Here is a 17,934-nt window from a genome sequence, read left to right on the forward strand (position 1 = left end):
TGTGTTTGTGGTTCGTTTGTGTGATTTGTGCTCAGTGTTTGTGTGTTTCCTTCACGATCATCTGCATGTGGCGTTCACTTTCGCATCACAGCAATCATAACGGGACACGAGCAAAGTATTTAAACTCGCTTTGTGGAAATCTCTTTTATTGTTGTCACAAACTGTAGCCCTTTTTTAAATTAATTTACTCAGTGGCATTATGAGAGGGAAAACAATTAAATTCACAAAATACAACACTACTCACGTTCAGTCTGTGGTTTGTCTTAATATTTGGTCGTTTTGTCTTTAGTTACTCTGTGTAGTGTTTGACTGTTTTTTTGTTGGATATTTAACTGATATGATTATTGTGCATTGATCGTGGATGGTTTGTTTTAGACCAACTGCAGCTGATATTGGTTACAAGCCACGTTTGACTAACATAAGCTACTCATAACAACATCCCTTATTAGCAGTGTTAATATTTAGTTTTCATCCATAATGCTTTATTGCATATTGGTAGCACTCTTTCCTGTTCTGTTTATAATACAATTATATTATAAGATTTCAAATCTGGCAACGTTTGAATCACATGTTGTACATTCTATACGCCCCAACAACAACAAAAAAAGAAGTTGTGGCATATTCTAAAAGCATGCAGATTTGTTATGATCATACTCAAGTATTTGTTTTATGGTAGATGATAAGCCTTGATTACATCTCATAGATAAGATGTATGCTATAGTATCAATATGTAAGCCCTAGTTAGTCGTTTGTGTATTGACTGTAAATACTACTCACTTACAATAGATTACTTACCTTTTTTTCTGAAGTGCAACAAGGATGAATAGAATGGGCCAAGGTATGCAAGTTAACGATTCTGCATGACTTAGCCACCTACCCTGGGGTTCTGATCATAACTGTGTCCTCTGGATATTGTTATGACGAGGGGAGTTTGCTTTATTTATTACGTTCTTCAGATGTTAAGTGAACCATGCCTCAGTTTAAGTTTTGCTTTCATCTGGATAGCATAATGTCTGCTGCTCCTGCCTGAGCCATGATCAGGACCATCTCCCCCTTGCATGAGGATGACACAAAAAAATACTTTTCTTTGTGCTTTTACTCAGTTACTCACATGATGATATGACTTTTCTTTTTACCCTGGCCAAGCCCTTTTTTTTGGCATTTATCATGCTTTTTGTGATTTCTTTCAACTTGAGATGGAATGCATTGTGTGTGAGGTCTGCGTGTTTGTACATCTTCACTCCTATCGAATGCCAACAGATGACTGTAGCAGACATTTAGAGTGCTTTCACAACTAATTGTAGTTAATTGTGATAGCTGTTCAGTAATTAATTGATCTTTATTATACCGTGTATATAACGTATTTATGCAAATCAACACTTAAGCAAGTCATTGTGGGTATTTTCCCTGATTAATAGGTTAAAAGAAACTAACTGCTGAGCTTCAATCTGACTTTGCGTGCCCTGTCAGTTCATTAGGACCATTAAAAAGTCTTTGACACTGAAACCAGAGTAATAAGCCCAGAATAATTACTACGCACAAATCGGGCTTTTGTCCTGCTTCCAACTGTCAGTCATTATCCATTTTAAAACACGGCCATTTGTCTAATGATAATAATGTCTGTCTAATAATACTAATACTGTAATAGCTTCAAATCAATTATATATTTGTGAAGTTTGTGATACCAAATAACATTAATATACACATTCGAAGTAGTTAAGTTAGCCACCCGAGTTGAATTAACCCCATGTGGGTCCGAACGATGAGGGAACAGCCCAAACAGCCCAATCACCAAACTCCAAGTCACTTGATATTTACTCCTCTGGTTTGATTGTAAAACATCAGTGGGAACAGGAAAGAGAGCAGAACTGTGCAACCAAAAGTGCAGCCATGCTCCTATTTTTTCATTTGGTCCTAATGAACCAAACTCACTGTGTGAATATTATTACAGTAATGAAATCAGCATAAATAACAGAGTAACAACATGTTTTCACACTGGACAAACACAGATCACAGCTCACATGTGGGTCAGCCTGATTCACATCCCACTGAAGCCACCAAGACTTCTTCACAGAACTTTAAGAAAGTATCCAGCTCTGTGCCAACGGTCAAACTGAGAAAGTAGGAGCTGTGACTAATTTAGAGTGTAAATTGCAGGAGGATGTGCGTTGACTCCTTGTAACCGCGTGCACCTGCATTGGTGGTTTGAGGCGACATCACTGAGTTCCCCATATCAGCAGCAGACTCTGGAGAGAGATGGCAGACATCTTGCTTCACCTCAGGCACAATTCTACACATCAAATGCCTGCGCTGTATCACACGGCCCTACAGCCTTCAGCTTGCTGACACACGCTCAAGCTTTCACAAATGAATCTCCACACACGCAAGACCAAATGTACATGAGCACGCATTTACACTCACACATACACGCGTGCACATACCAGCAGCCACACACACACACGAGGTAAAGTCCTATATTACAACTTCACCCAAAAGGAAGTGACATCTCGCATGGCATTGCAGATGCTGGGAGCGAGTTTACAAACTTCTGACAGCTGGCACACACCTCTCCTTTTCCTCATACAGGGCTCTCATAGCCTAAATAAACATGAAAAGATCTCTTCCATCCCATAATGGCAGCGTAAAAGAAAAGCTTATCCTGATATATGACTTTTTAGAATATATATATTTAAAGGCTCAGGCCAAATATTTCAATGCATTTTACACAGAATTTTAAATTTGGATTTAGATTTATGTCTGAGACGTCAGACACAAATAAAGTAGGTTGCTGAGAGAATTGAGAAATTACATAACAAAAAAACAATATTATTTCAGATGCTGTGAGAACCAAAACTTAAATGTCATTCTCTTTTGTTGAAATGAGATCACATCAAGAATCGCTCTCACAACCATGAAAAAGCCCTTTAACTATCTGCATGGCTAGTCAGCAGGGGAAAGTGCCGAATGTAACCTGGGGGACCTGTCCTTTTAAACACTTAAGTAGCTGAACAATAACCTTAGAATTATATTTATATATATATCTAAAATGAAATATTTGTGCAAAGTGGCTGCATGTGAACACAATGAACTTCCCATTGTCTCAATAAACCAGAACACAGGTTCAAATTGCACTTTGTGGTTTGTTGTTGATACATACCATCCAAATCTATGACTTAATCTGAGGCGCTATGGTTGCAAGTAATCCAATGTTGAATACCATTTCAAACTAACTCTGTCTTCTCTTCTTCCCCTCTCGACTTTAGAAAAGAAATGGTTTACAGATGAACCAGAAAATACCTACACAAGGAACATTCAGATCAAGCCCATGAGCACCCAAATGGCCAACCAAGTCAACCAATACAAATCCACCAGTAGTCTGATTCCACCAATCAGAGAAGTTGAAGATGAATGCTGAACACTTGCTGACTCATCAGACATCTATATGCTCTTTCAAGCGATGGAAGATCACACATGGAGGATCGATGATGATAATGACAGGGATGTTGAAGACTGATATATTTCTCTTCATTCATTCTTCTAATGAAGGGATCGGACAGAAGCCCAAGTTGGAAAGGACCTCTGATGTGTATACCTTTGATGTTACCTCCATGCTCTTGGACATCGTTTTATTTATTAATGTATCCATAGTGATGTACATAATGACAATCAACTAAGGATTGTACAGCCCCTTCCCTCTAGCACCTTTTGAAATTATTTTAAGAGTTGATGAAAAAAAAAAGAGTACTTCCTGTAATTCTTTGCAATAGTTCACCTCATTTTGTGACCAGACTCCATTGCTAAGGTGACTGGTTATCGAAGGATGAGGTTTGATCATATCATCTCCCAAAGATCTACCCAGATGCCTCGCGTCAAACCATCTGGGTTCACCAACTTCACGTCCCCCAACTGCTTCTGTTCTATTTGCACTAAAACTGGACAAGTTTCTTTTGACAGAACACCCCGGAACCCTCCGATTCTCCCTCGATGGAACGTCCTTGAGGAGATGACGAAAGGAGGGAAGGCTGCTTGGTTTCGGAGGCTCACTAATCTTGTTCTAAGGATGTTAGGAATCACGTCATTGCTTACAGTTTGCTACTTCACCGTTGACTCGTCATGTCGAGTGAGAGCATTCCAACCCTGCAGATCGAAAAACCCTGCTGTAGAACAGTAGTCTATAAACACAGAGAGTGGTGCGCTGTTGGTGTATTCTGGCCCGAAAAAGAACCGTGCACCTACATGTCTTCAGCTGATGTGTCACATCATAAAGCCTGTGACTCTGTTTTAAGCTCCTATTGCATGATGCGTGCCTGAGCCACCTCTAATGCAGACACAGTGCTGTCAATCAACCTGGAGTACGTGAGAAGGATGGAAAACAACTTACGCTGTCCTTCATGTTTTCAGGATCATTTAAGTTATGTGCACGCTGTGTGTGTGTGTGTGTGTGTGTGTGTGTGCGTGCGCGTGCGTCCGTCCGTTTGTGCATCGCACCCGCGCATCCTGACTAGTGCTGTAAACTGGTCCATCACCGTGAATTTAATGGTGCACCTTGGAAGGAGCAGCAGGTGGGATCATGGTGGAAACAAAAACAGTGAAAGAATCTAGAGGGTTTGGATCTATAAACAAAATTAGTATGTTGCATCAAAGTAAAACTGAAGTCTCCAACTATGATTGAGCAAATCCGACACTGACAGCAGCTGCGTGACCGCCGTTGATGCTTTGCCGCCATATCTGCGGCAGGATTTGGGATCACAAGAAGAGTGGTGTATTTTCTGATTTGTTTTTTGTCTTTTACAAAACCGTCATGTGCGAGTAGAAGAAATGCCACATATTGCATAAAAGTGGGCAATAATGGGTCCTCCTTTGACCAAAGCAACTGCCTGGCACAGGGTTGGCACAGAGGCAATAAAGCGCTTGGATGTTCTCTGTTGCCAATCCAGATGTCACACGCCACAGAACTCTCAGGAGTTAAGCTGCTGTGCTCGGTCCTCTAACATGGGGAACTGCTCAAACATAGTTGGATGGAAATGCAACATTGCCACAGACTGCTAATAAGGGTACTGGAGAGGAACCAGTGTTCTTTATGCTAGCCTGTGTGTAACATGAGCATGTATTTTGCACATATTAACGACACTGATAGATCCAAATCCATCTGTAATGGAGGAGAGGAGGAGGAGGATTGAGGTGGTAGCCTTGTACTCTTAATACATATACTTCATGCATATAAGTAGTTGGGTTTATACATTTAAGCGTAATTATTTTGTCTTCATAAACATAATCAATTTGTACTTATTTTTCTAGACAAGAACGATGTGAAAAGTACTATGGGAGATACAAATATATTTAATTTCAACTGCCTATCAAAGGATTTTGTGTTCGACAAAATCACCATTTATTTCATGCTGTATTAAAACAAACTATTTTTTTATCCCCTATGGCCCCTCTTTAAGAAAACTGCATCTCTCTGGAGCCAATAAAGCGTAGACTAATTTGCATTGTGAAACTACCATCTTCAGCCTGGCAGCTCGGCTTTGTTTCGTGCTTGTAGAAATAGATCGAGGCTTGTCTGTTTTAATCGCAAAGATCAGCAGTATCTAGTAAATAATGCGTCTACTACTAAGCATCCCTAGCGAAAACATGTAGATGGAAAGAGAAGTAAAAAGGAATTATATGTTGGGGATAAATGTTGTCGTTCAGGTAGAGAGTAGATGGGAGAAGTAATGATATAGGGAAGATGTTAGTCACTCAATGACTTTCATTAGATTTGTTTGACCTAAATTAGGTTCATAAGTTGGAGATAAGATAAGTTGGTGTGTTCACTAAAACATGTTTTCCCCAAAATATGATATGGAGAAGCTGTCTGTGTATTGCAGTAATTCTCCTCCATTGGCTCTAAAGTAAATTAAATATTGAATAAATAAAAAATACTAAGAATTTTGTCCTGAATATGTTTGTGTAAATTCAACCCATTATATAAGCCACATTTATTTTCTAACAAAATTATCTGAGCTTCAATGTCTGTCTAATGGGTGTGGTGCAACTATACTGAAGCCTCACATATTGTCCTGAAGTGAATTTTTGAACTGTGATTACATTGTTGTCACACTTTATAGCAAATAGATTTCTTTTGCAGAAAATATGTTAGTAAAATGTATGTTTAATTGGGTTGTTAATAGCATATTTGCTAGCCTGAACAATAAGGAACTATTAATATTTGATAATGGCAGTGACTCCTTACACATGAAATCGACAAACTGATTGTTGTGTTGAAAAAAAAAAAAAAAAAAAAGAAAGACAAATGTGTATTTTGAAAATAAAAGATCCTGGATTCAAATGAGAAAAGTAAGGCAGAATTTCATCTGGTTTATCAGCCATCACAATGATGGAAGGTAGCTCCAATTTAGCGGAGGTGATTAAAAAAGACAACATCCTTAATCTTTCTTTTTTTTATTACTTTGTGTTATTACAGGATTTACATTCCATTTTGTCAGTGATTCATCTGTCATAACATGTCAAATCAGCTTATTATTTGTTTACAGATTATTTTGTGAGCTACTTAAACATATAATTGTTCAGGAATAAAACGGTACATATAACAAACTGGCATTAATATAAACTCACCAAGTAATGCCCCATTTTTTTTCATCACACTTGATTACTGTGCTTTTTCTACCTGAACCGATTGTGCGATGCATTCAGGCTGGTATTTCCCACAACAATGGACTGAGATTTCTCTTCTTCCTACACCTTGTCATATGTCTATTAGATGTTTTAGGTCTTTGCATTGTATACCTCTAAAGTTTTAGAGTGTTTTTTTGAAGTGCCATGAAGAGTTTTGTCATCAAGCATCCTTCAGTCATTCAGGGACACGAGCTCGCTTCGAGGGAGCTTCCGTCCAAGAGTTTTCCACTGTGAGAACGGTGTCCTGTACTGGCATGGAGAACATCCAAGCCATCAATGCCTCCATGCCAGTACAGTGCCAGGCAGTGCAAGCGGTCAAGGGGAGGGCCCATATTAAGTCCCACTATTGCGAAAAGTGGCATTGGGAGGGAGGTCTGCGGGGTAGCAGTCATCAAAACACACACACACACACCCACACATAGTCTCTGGTGTGTGTGCCTGGTTACAGGCTGTCGGTTTGTGTTATGTAGTGTTGTTAGTGATGGATGACTGAAAGATGCACGTAGAGGCACACGCCTGTAACGTCATATGTGTTGTTGTCCGCTGAACAAATGACAGTATGTTGCATTATTCTTGTTTATCTACTTTTTTTCCTTTTTTTTTTGCTGGACAGATAAACTATTTGCTGGGAATTGTTATAGCTATCATAGAACATATAAAACTTGTGGGGATGGGAGGTGGGGTCTCAAGTCTTAACAATACATTAAAATTGCATTCAGCAATTTCTTTTTTTTTTGAGAAAAGTAACAATATTGTTAATTTATTCTGGCTGCCTAACGGTTTAGGAAGAATCCGGACATTGCTCTTGCGTATCTCAGAAAGGATTTGTTGGCACATTGTCATTGCAGCAAACAGGAGTTTGGCATAGCTATCTAATTAGTTTGGATGCGTTATAGATATGATGCATATGTTGATTATTTGATGGTGCTGAGTTGATCTGCCTGACACTGTCAAAAATAATCTGCTGATAAATCTACTGTCTTGTACAAAACGTTTGTACATAGATTGTACATGGTTTCTTTTTGTATTTTCTCAAATTAAAATGGATGTATTTGTGTTCTAAAACCCTTTATTATTTCAAGTACAAAAACATGTTTCTTCCATTATTGTACTACCTCGTTCACCTTACACCACTCTTTATTCCAGAGATTAGGTATAGTTACTTAGTTACTGAAAATATTCTATGCGTTTTACATATTTAATTAATGTTATTTTTAGGATATAGGTTATATTTCCCATTTTAAAAAAGAACATATTTTCAGTTTACAGCTATAGCTTGGAGTTACTTTGTAGACTAAGATACATAATTCAACTATTAATCATACTATAAACTTCTCACTGTATTAAATTAAATTAAACTTTTATAGCGTGTCAATTCATAGTTAAATGTTTCTTTAAAAGGCCATAGTAGAGCATGCCATTAAAAATATACTTCACCGTAAGTATGTTATAAGAAAAAAAGTACAGTATGCCAAAAATAATTCATAATATAGCATGAATTACAACTGCTGCACGAATGGGTGACCAACTATTCAAAGAACACAAAACGCCCGCGTGAATTAGCTTCTCTGACTGACGTACTAAACGTGACGTTCGTCCTCTCGTCCGGTCTCTCCCGTCTGCGTACTCAAGCCACGAAGCTCATCGAAATACCTGTAACGCATGTAATTGCACGGTGTGCTCACCACTAAACGTGTGCCTTAAAGAATGAAGAAGTCAAGTGTAATATTATAGTAGTATTATACTTGTTGCATGTTAGAAAACGTTGCAGTGCAGTATTTCAAAGTGAAAAAACGTCATATGTTGTTTTTTTTTCTTCTTTAAACGTCATGTGTAAAAAAGGCATGGGATAGTATGTTGAAAAGGATAAAAAAATTAGAATAGTATATAAAATAAGGAAAATAAATGACGGTATAAAATGAAATAAATCATACAGCATGCCGAAAAAGGTAAAGGATGTGCAACTATGAAAAAAAGCATATTACAGTCTTACAGGTTTCCAAATAAAATGTATTTTATGGCGTGAAACTCTTAACATTGTATGCCATAAAAAGACACACTATAGCGGCTCATAAAAATCATTGTATGCTATATATGCTATGCATGTATGTATAGCATGTCGAAAAAAAATCACACGACATATTTATCACCTTACAGCGTTTAGCGCAAATCAGAAGATTAAAAAAAAAGGCTTAAACGGTAAAAGTATCGTATCTATTTTCAAATGCTGCTCACCCCTGATCCACCGATGTACACGACACCCCCCGTCGCTTCAAACCATTACAAAACGGAGGAAAAAACATCTCTAAATTGAAATAACAATAAAAATAGACACTCACCTTGCGTATTGATGAAAGCTGATTCCTCGTAGCAAGAAGCTGCTTTACTTCAAGTGTTGATCTCCTTTGGGAAAACTGACACAAGCCTCCTATTCATCCACGTTACCTAAATAACCATGAGGAATATCAGTGCGCTTTAATGTAACCACCATTTTACAGTTTATACAACGGTACAGTGAAAATGGCCTGACCTCCTCGGGAAGCCTAATATAGACGAGTCGGTGAACTCGCGGCCCAAGCCGCACCGCCGCTCCGCTTATTTATTGGCATTAGTCGTGATTTATGTTTTGCTGACGTGCTATTAGCTGCTCCATCACCCCAACACAGTCACCAGTCAGACTGTCAATCAACACGGGATCCACGGTGACGTGCAGAAAAGGCATTGGAGTCACATTCTGTCCACATTGGCTGGTGAAATCTCTATGGAGACGTCATACCAGGTACCTCGCCCTGTTGTCATGTCAGGGCTGTGAATGGACGTTACAGCATCTCAATGTGGGCTGACTGTACAGATATATTATTCTAAGGGCCACATTCTACTGCACGTACAGAGAGAAAGTGATCCCCTGGTGGAGCTTTACCATGTCTAAGCCGGGCATGGTGGTGATAAGAATGTCATCAAACCAGAGCAAAGCTCATTTTTAACCTTTCGTGCAACACAACTGTCTTTCAAGTGAACTAATCGCATTCCAGACACACTGTACCGAACCCCGGTGTTGTCGAGCGTCAAGGGCACCGAGACGTCTCCCGAGAATCCTTCAAACACTGCGAGCAGCACCAATCGTGAGGTGTTGTGATGAGGAGGGCGGCCGGCTGACTTCTCGAGATACCGAACCAGTCCTCTCCCGTAGCTCGAAATCAGTGGACATCCCACGATTCCCCTGGGCCCTGCTCGCTCCTCCTCCTCCTCCTCCGTCAGGCCCCTCAGCCGAAGTGTGCAATTTCACACTCCAACGTCAAACAGGCGGTCAGAAGGAGAATGTACGACCCACCCTGGCATTTGTCCTCATTTCTCTCTCAAATGTGCAAACACTATTACCCTTGGGTTATCTTAAGTGAGCGAGGTGAAGATTCGCAACCTCTCCTCTCCTCTCCGCCAGACGACCCATCAAAACACGACAAGCGGCGGGGACGGAACGGGGGTAAAAGACGGAGAAAGGCAGAAGGGGAAAGCGATGGAAATGGAGCAGATGTTTTTTGTGGCTGTTGATTTGTGGCCTGATAAGACCGCTGCAATTGATGGCTTGTTAGTGGGAAGCGGCCCCTGTGTGAGCTGTTTTCAAAATGATTGATTTACAATAAAGTGGCTCCGGGTGTGTGCACGGAGGCAGAACTGATGCAGATCGATCCCACTGAAATTGATTGATCAGCCATTTAGCCCGGCAGTGTGTTTACTGAACGAAACCGAGCAGGACTTTCCTGCAGGCGTCTCTCCCCCCCCCCATAAAGCAATGGAGAAATGCCACCTCTGGGCCTGTCTCGTGGCTTTAACGGCGGCAGCAAAAAAAACAAGCCATATCAGAATATGAACCATAAAAATGTAATCACACAGCGAGGAACAGTGGCATAAACGTTTACGATTGTGTACTTTATTCCGCTATCAACGTGTCCTTCTGTGACTTGTAGATACTGCGCCTTTAAAAAGCATTGACTTAGGCGCACAAGGGAAGGAGTACGGTTTCCCTTATCGCAGTGTCACATTGAGACTTTCATGGGGGGGGGGGGGTCATAGAAATAACTAATAACCGCGGTTTTCAGTAAACAAGCAGCTCTTTGTCAGCCTCTTAAAAGCTGACACACCAACAACCTTTAGCTCTAATATTGTCGAGATGACTAGCAGAAGTAATGTAGAATAGCCCTCAAGTGTTGAAGTGCCCGGCCTATGAACGGTGTCTTTAGCAATTTTTCCAAACAGTGTATACGAGGGGTCTTTGTGTACATTTGTATTAATGGATAAATCACAAGGACGATGTTTACCACGCGACTTCGGTGACTTTGCCTAACTTCCCCTCCGCCAAAACAAACCCCTTCACCACTCCGCTAAGGACCTAAATCACTTGTCCGCCGACGCCTCATCCTGTTATTTGGATGATTGCCAACGAGACCAGGCCTTTCCATCCTCCCGGCGGGCATGCAGTGGCCCCATCATGTTCCTTATTAACAATTTTACACACTTGGCCGCAGCGAGAGCGTGTCAGGATGCCAATAATATTTACCGTCTGCTGTGCGGGCCATTCAGGGGAGGCTGAGTGTTGCTGATTGGCCTGACAGAAGCTGACAGCAGCCTGAACCTGAGATCCCTGCAAATCGACTCGGCGGAGTGTCTTCTTCTGAAGGCAACTGGCTGCGGCCATCAACCGGGGGACGGAACGCGGTTCACGTGTGAGTGCGTGAGCACAAACAAAGGCGATGTTTGTTTTCATCTTTAAACATGCACTGCTTCATAGGAGGTCATAATTCGTATGGGAAAAAAAAGGCCTGACACCAGATAAAGCTAAAGGCTTTCTTAAAATTCAATTCTCTTTTTTGGATGTAATTATGGGTCATTTAGTAAATCAATGAGCTATAATGTTTAAAAAAATGTCCAAAAGCTGGGAGGAAGGGATATAAAATGACTGTATCGAGCTCCCTCACTCAATCCATCCAGTCCGCTATGATTTCCATAACGTTGATGTGAAAGATGTTGAGACCAATTATTGCATTTCCCTTTGACCCCTGATGATTTTGACTGGTGTTAAACGACACATTCAGGCAGACAGACACACAAACACAGGTTACCCTCAAACATATCACATCAATATATGTGGCTGCATGTGTGCGCAGGAAACAAGCGTGTTTGTGCGTGTGACGGAGACGGAGACGGAGGGGGGGGACGGACCGACCCCAATTCAGCAGTGATAATAGTTTCCATGACAATGAGGCAGCCTCAGCGCGTCAGTTGTGGCCCAGATAAACAGTGATCCTTTACGCAAACAAGAAGGTCATTACAGCAGCTTGTCAAATCAATGCCCAGTGTGTCCAAGTTGATTAAGACATCTCCCCTCGGCTCTGACACTCCGTCAATAGCAGTAGGGGCACAATGCAGTGGGGTGAGGGGGGGGGGGTTACTACCGCTCTATCCAGGCGCACGCGCCCACACATGCGCGCACGGTACTCAGATGATTGGAGTGAGATAGCCATCAGTCAGGGAGCCGAGGTGGACTAATGATTCCCTGTGCTGCCTATTAGAACTACATGACAACTCAATCCTGCTCACGGAGGGAGTACTGGAGGAGAGGAGACGCGAGGGGGTTTGGTCAAAGATTGAGTGAATGAAGACACAGAGGAGGAGAGGAAGAAAAGAAGAAGAAAAGAAAAGTGACCTTGTAAGCGACATCATTTGAGGCTGAATTAAATTGGCAGGGGCAGTTAATCTTTACCTGGGGGCGATTAACCAAATTAAAAGGAGAACAACCAAGGCGCAGAGGTTGCCTTTATTCTTTTTTTTTTCTGCCTGCCGCTGCCATTTGCAATTTGTTTTATTGTGGAAAAGTTGACGAGTCGTCGTCTCTAAACCCGTCGCTGGTGGTTGATGGATTTTCTATCCCACAAACAGGTAGCAGATGGTTGTCGTTGCAACTGCTGCTGAATCATTGAAATCAAGATTATGTTCTAAAAATCAGGCTGCTTGGGCTGCGATGTTGCAAAATCAGCTTCATTCCGTTACCGCTAACATTACAGGGACATCCATTCAATGTTCCTGTTCAACGTTCCCCTCTCTGAGAAGTAACAGAACGCTATTAGTGGTAAGCAATTACTTCTAGTTTAGCCGCTGCACTCGATCTTACAGCCTCTTTCTTCTCACAGGCTAATCAATATATTTGGAAAGACAGACAAGGTTAGACCTGTCTGCCTGTCTGAGAATGAGAGGAAAACAAAAACAATGCTAAGCCCCCAATGGGAAGGTTCACGGCTGATTTTTACCCACACAGAGAAGAAGAGGGAAAAAAAAAACGATAAACCTTCAGCCCAGGGATATTCAAGCGAACTCCAGGGAGAAATTCAATATTTTATGCTATTGGCATGAGATCCCCATATGCATATTTGAAATGGTGAAGGATTTGTGCAGTTCGTTATGAGAACAACTCTACTTTCGCATATCTTCGTATTGCCGGCCTCAGGCCGAGGTAAACACGCTGCGTTATTCTTCACGCTTCAAATCACAATTAAACTTTTTGGTTATAAACAAATTACTTCAGCTTCTTCATCTTTGTAGTTAAAACATGTCCATTTAACAACAGGGGGGAAAAAATAAGTTAATTTGCTAAAAAAAAAGAAGCTCAGTTAGGCTACGTAGACCAACTAATATAAAACAGCATTTTATGTTCATGTTTATATATTATGTTTATTTTTATTTACTATATTGCCAAATATGTATTCTCTCACATATTCATTTTCCCTGTATCCAGTAATTCATGCATCGTTTGGACCATCTCAATGAACCGGTTATTATTCTTAACAAAGTCATGTCATGACTTTTCCAACAATACAAAATATATTGTTCTGAATTCATTATCTTAAGCCAAATAAAACACACATTTGACCTTCCCCATAAAAAGACATTTCCATACAGGGATTTCAAGTACAATACATTTACTTCCCACTCATATATGCCACTTTGTAGTCCTTCACCCACAATGTGCATTCGCCATACATTAAGTTACTATAGCGTTATTCTGATTAGACCACTTTATGCATCCCCCCCACCCCCCTTACAGAAAGTTGTACATGTGCAAAGGATCACACTAGTTACATCTTCAACTCTAGTGTGTAGGCTCAATTTAGGGCATTTCAGGGCCGACTACTTTTTATTAGAACCTCCACAGACATGTTCTACATATTTAAAAACTATTTCATATGTGAAGATAGAATGGAAGTAACCTTTGTCTGTGTGTGCTGCTTTCTGATTTCAGGAAATGATGTTCAAGAAATTCCCCCATTACAAGAAGCCAAATTGTTATACGAAGGCAAATGAAAGTCCTTTAAATGCTTTAAATAGACTTAAAACATGAGCTCTTTACAACTGACCACCGATAAAACTACAGCAAAAGCAAGATTGGTGGCAATAAATAGATTCTCACCTTCAGAGAATTCATGATTCAAGCATTTAATTTGTGCTAAGCCAAACCCAGGGGAGGGGGCTGGATCTCTGTGTCTTTAAAAATAGCCACAGACCAGATGTCCTTTACCTTTTCCTCACAATTAGTCGCTGCCTTGTGTCAAAAATCGACTGCCTCTGCGCGTCATTGTCATCGGGCCCCGGCGCAAGTTGAGTCGTTCGAAAGGCCGGCGTCCAGAGGACGTCGGATCGGAGCGCCGCAGGAAATACCACCAAGTCTGACGCACAACACAACACACACACACACACACTCCCCCTCAGGTCACACCACCGTCCATAAACAGTATTCATTTGAAAAGGACGAACATTGTTTACATTTCAAAGACATTCATGGGATATTCTGCTTCCGTAATAAATTGTAATTTCTTCTACCTCCAGGCTTTCCATGGCGATCGACAATGGCCGTCACATGCACTGCAGCAGCCAGTTGCACGACGGAGTGTGATATCCTTGGTAGGCAAACATCACTCAGCTCAATGTACGATTCACTGTTCAAGTATTCTCTTGTGCCTCGATGGAGACGTACAGAATTGCCCATGTGTGAAAATCTCCCATCTTTCCTGAGGGCTTTTTTTCTGGTTGTTTGTGTCCAGTTGTCAGACAGACGCAGGACGTACAAGCACACACATACGCGCACATATGTGCAATCAGCAATCATCTCCCCCCCTCAGGACCTGGTAGAGAAGAGAAGTAAATGCCAATATTTTCATGTTTGATTGTTCATGTCGAGCGTGTTAAACCAATGGGTGACGATTTGGTTGAGGTTAAGTATTAGCTGTAAGGCTTTGGGGTACAAACATTAAAATACCAACATTACATGACCTTTGCATTCTGCATAACTACTGTGTGTTGTCTGACAAATGAATACATTTGTTGTTTTAATGATTTAGCTGATGTAAAATAAAAGAGAATCGGTCTCTTTTAATATTCATCTGTTAACATATTGCCATTGGGAAGTATTTTATTTTGCATGTTTCTTCTACGTAAACGTGTTATTTTTTAAATATTAAAAAAAGATTTAGAGAAAGTGATTCAGGATAAAACTGTCAATTTTACTCAAAAGCTGCATCAAACATGTTTCACTTCAAAAACCAAACATGTTGCATTGTTGTTGCACAATATTTAGCAGTGACACTGACAATAATGAATATTCATGAGACTCTGACTTTGCAGCCCCTGAGGATGGTTAAATTAATTATGCTAACAGGGTCATTTAACTGCTTTATTCAAAGCAAGCAATCCTCGTGCAATAAATGACACAAGAATTACGCACACAATCTAACAAGAGGACAGTGACAAGTGGAAGAGCGACAAGCTCATCTCCATAAAGTACAAAGAACAGAAAAAAAAACCTGAAGTAAAATCCATACAGGCAAGATGAAAGAATAACAAAACCCAGCTAGCGGTTTTACATCCACCGCCGCTTCCCTCTCTATGAGCAGTAAATATGATTTGTTATCACGTGTTATTATTTAGCGTTATTCATCTTCTCTGTCAGTGCACACGGAGGGGTAATAGAAATGCCACCAAGGTGGCTGATTTACTTACTTACTTTAGTAAAATTTTCATCTCAAGGCTTGTGAGGCATGATTGGAGTCCGTAAGAGGAACGGGAAATCATGCATTATGTAGGCTCATCCGACACGACCTTGAGGCTTCTCAGCACGGACCATATATTACCATCGGAGCGACCTTCCCATTCCGAAGATACATATGATGTGTTTAAGGCTGTTTTACAATGCATTAGGAGGGCCTTACATGTGCTGAGCTCACTTTATTTGCTCATACATTTCACAGCAAGAGTTTAGTGTCAGGCTGATGGGGAACATTCGCAGTGACGGAGTCACTTGTCGAGACAAATGAGCCGAGGCGCTGGATAATAAGCATTTCAAAGGAAATTTCCACTTTTCCGCTTTTATTCTCCTTCAATATACAGCACATTTGCTATTCAGTGAGCCCTTGTTGATTCCTGCTCATCGTGTATTCTCATCCGCTGCAATTGATTGCCCTGCATCTTGAAGACAGAGATTGGACATCATTTTTCCCACCGAATGATGCGGCGTCAGGATCAATATTCTCACTGTTGGTTAAGCTTTTTCAACCTTTAGAATATCAGCTCCGATCGATCTCTCTCACGTAATTGTCTGAATTATTTTTATCAAGATTTTGTCTTTCGTACATCCAATGACATTTGGAATGCCTGAAGGTCTTGTTATATGACCCGTTGGAATAGCCGAGGTAAAGGGCACAGAACACAGATTCATTAGCATGTTACATTTATTGCCCGTGTCTCCCCCTTTTCCCCTGGTCACCCCCTTTGATATGAACATGTGGGGAGAGTGAGGCCATTTTGTATTTCCATATAAAAAGCCCGATAATTATAGGGAGAATGAAGACGGTTGTCCCCCTTATCAAAGGAAATGATAAGGGAGTACCGGGCAAGGTGAAAGAACAGAGTCCATTTTTATATAATTGGCAGTGGAATTATTTATGACATTAATTGCCACATTATCGACTGGCTGTCAGCTTCTGTGTCAGTCTGTCCATCTTTCTTAGCAGAAAAAAGCCAGCTCAGCCTGTTGCCAGCTGACAAGCTAATTACTACACCACAACGCCGAATGACGAATGTTACTCATATGAGACCGGCCCGGAAATAAGGGCCCCTCCGACCTCCCTCTCCTTTGGCTTCTCTCGATCAAGTGAGACACTGGTGGGTTTATGCCAAATGTCTCCAAATGTTTCCAGGTCCAGGAAGGGAAGGAGTTTATATGTCAAACAGGAAGAGAGAGAGAAAGGAGGGTCAGAGGGGTGGGGGGGGGGGGGGGTTCTAGAGCCGGAGGGGGGACCGTTAAATCTAAATCTCAAACCCCTCCTGTTTGCTGCTCTGCTATCAGTGGCAAGTTGTCACTCATAAAGACAAGTCCCTTTCTGCTCCCTGTGCCTCCTTGTAAATTTGCATTAGCTCATGCCAATCAGTCATCGGTCTGCGGGCTGATACGCGCTGACAGCGTGATTGGTCCTTAGTTCCTTTGACAGTGAGTCACACAATAGTGTGTCTTTTGCAGAGGTGAATTGTGCTGCGCCACCAATGAATTAGAGCTCAGAGATTATACAGTATGCAAAATACATCTAAAAATACCCCAAATATGAATTACAATTTCAGTAGAAATACTGTATGTAATATATATGACATTTTTCTGTATCATTGTGGAGAAACTAATTGTTTGCATTTTTGTAGCTTAAGTAGTTTAACGATTTCCTCATAAAATTGCAAGACAACCGTGTCCATCAACACTACACTCAAAATCTGGCTTTGAAATCTTCGCATAACTTTTCACATTTACAGTAGGAATGTCCTGTGTACTTAAAACACAATTACAATTAGTTTTTTAATGTGAAATCAAATTACAAAATGTCCCATTTGGGTTTCATTTTCAAGATATTGCAATAGTATAGTCTGAAAATAAGCTCAAAGCATGGATATAGAAAACACGTAGGTATAGAAGTATCCCTTCGTCCATACAGACCCGTAGTGGGCGGCTGGTAAAGAAGCCCACAGGGCCACTGCAACAGAATGTCACCGATCTCCTCCCGTAAAGTAGCGTGCCATTTGTTTCAGCCTGGCCGTTCTCACGTACGAGCAGCATTGAGCGGAGGGTCAACGGGGGCATCGCCTGCAAGTAGAGAGCGAGTTGTGGCCTACACCTTAATTAATTTACCGTCTGTGTGTTGCGAGGCCTTCCATTCATCCCCTCGCATG

General features: G+C 41.0%; 1 protein-coding gene across 8 annotated transcripts in view; it reads left to right on the plus strand.

Annotated features, from left to right (window-relative positions):
- kcnma1a (potassium large conductance calcium-activated channel, subfamily M, alpha member 1a) overlaps window positions 1–6,290 on the plus strand; it is a 107,706-nt gene extending 101,416 nt beyond the window's left edge. For 5 of the 8 annotated variants that reach the window (XM_078104472.1, XM_078104469.1, XM_040178401.2 and 2 more), the window contains 2 exons: window positions 810–838; window positions 3,264–6,290. In XM_078104472.1, coding sequence (XP_077960598.1) covers window positions 810–838; window positions 3,264–3,415 — 181 coding nt within the window. In that variant the 3' untranslated portion in view covers window positions 3,416–6,290. The remainder of the gene's footprint in view (window positions 1–809; window positions 839–3,263) is intronic. The other 3 variants (XM_078104473.1, XM_078104471.1, XM_040178399.2) reach the window with 1 other exon arrangement.
- Window positions 6,291–17,934: the final 11,644 nt, after the last annotated feature.

The sequence above is a fragment of the Gasterosteus aculeatus genome, chromosome 6 (genome assembly GCF_964276395.1).
Source record: "Gasterosteus aculeatus chromosome 6, fGasAcu3.hap1.1, whole genome shotgun sequence".
Lineage (NCBI taxonomy): Eukaryota > Metazoa > Chordata > Actinopteri > Perciformes > Gasterosteidae > Gasterosteus > Gasterosteus aculeatus.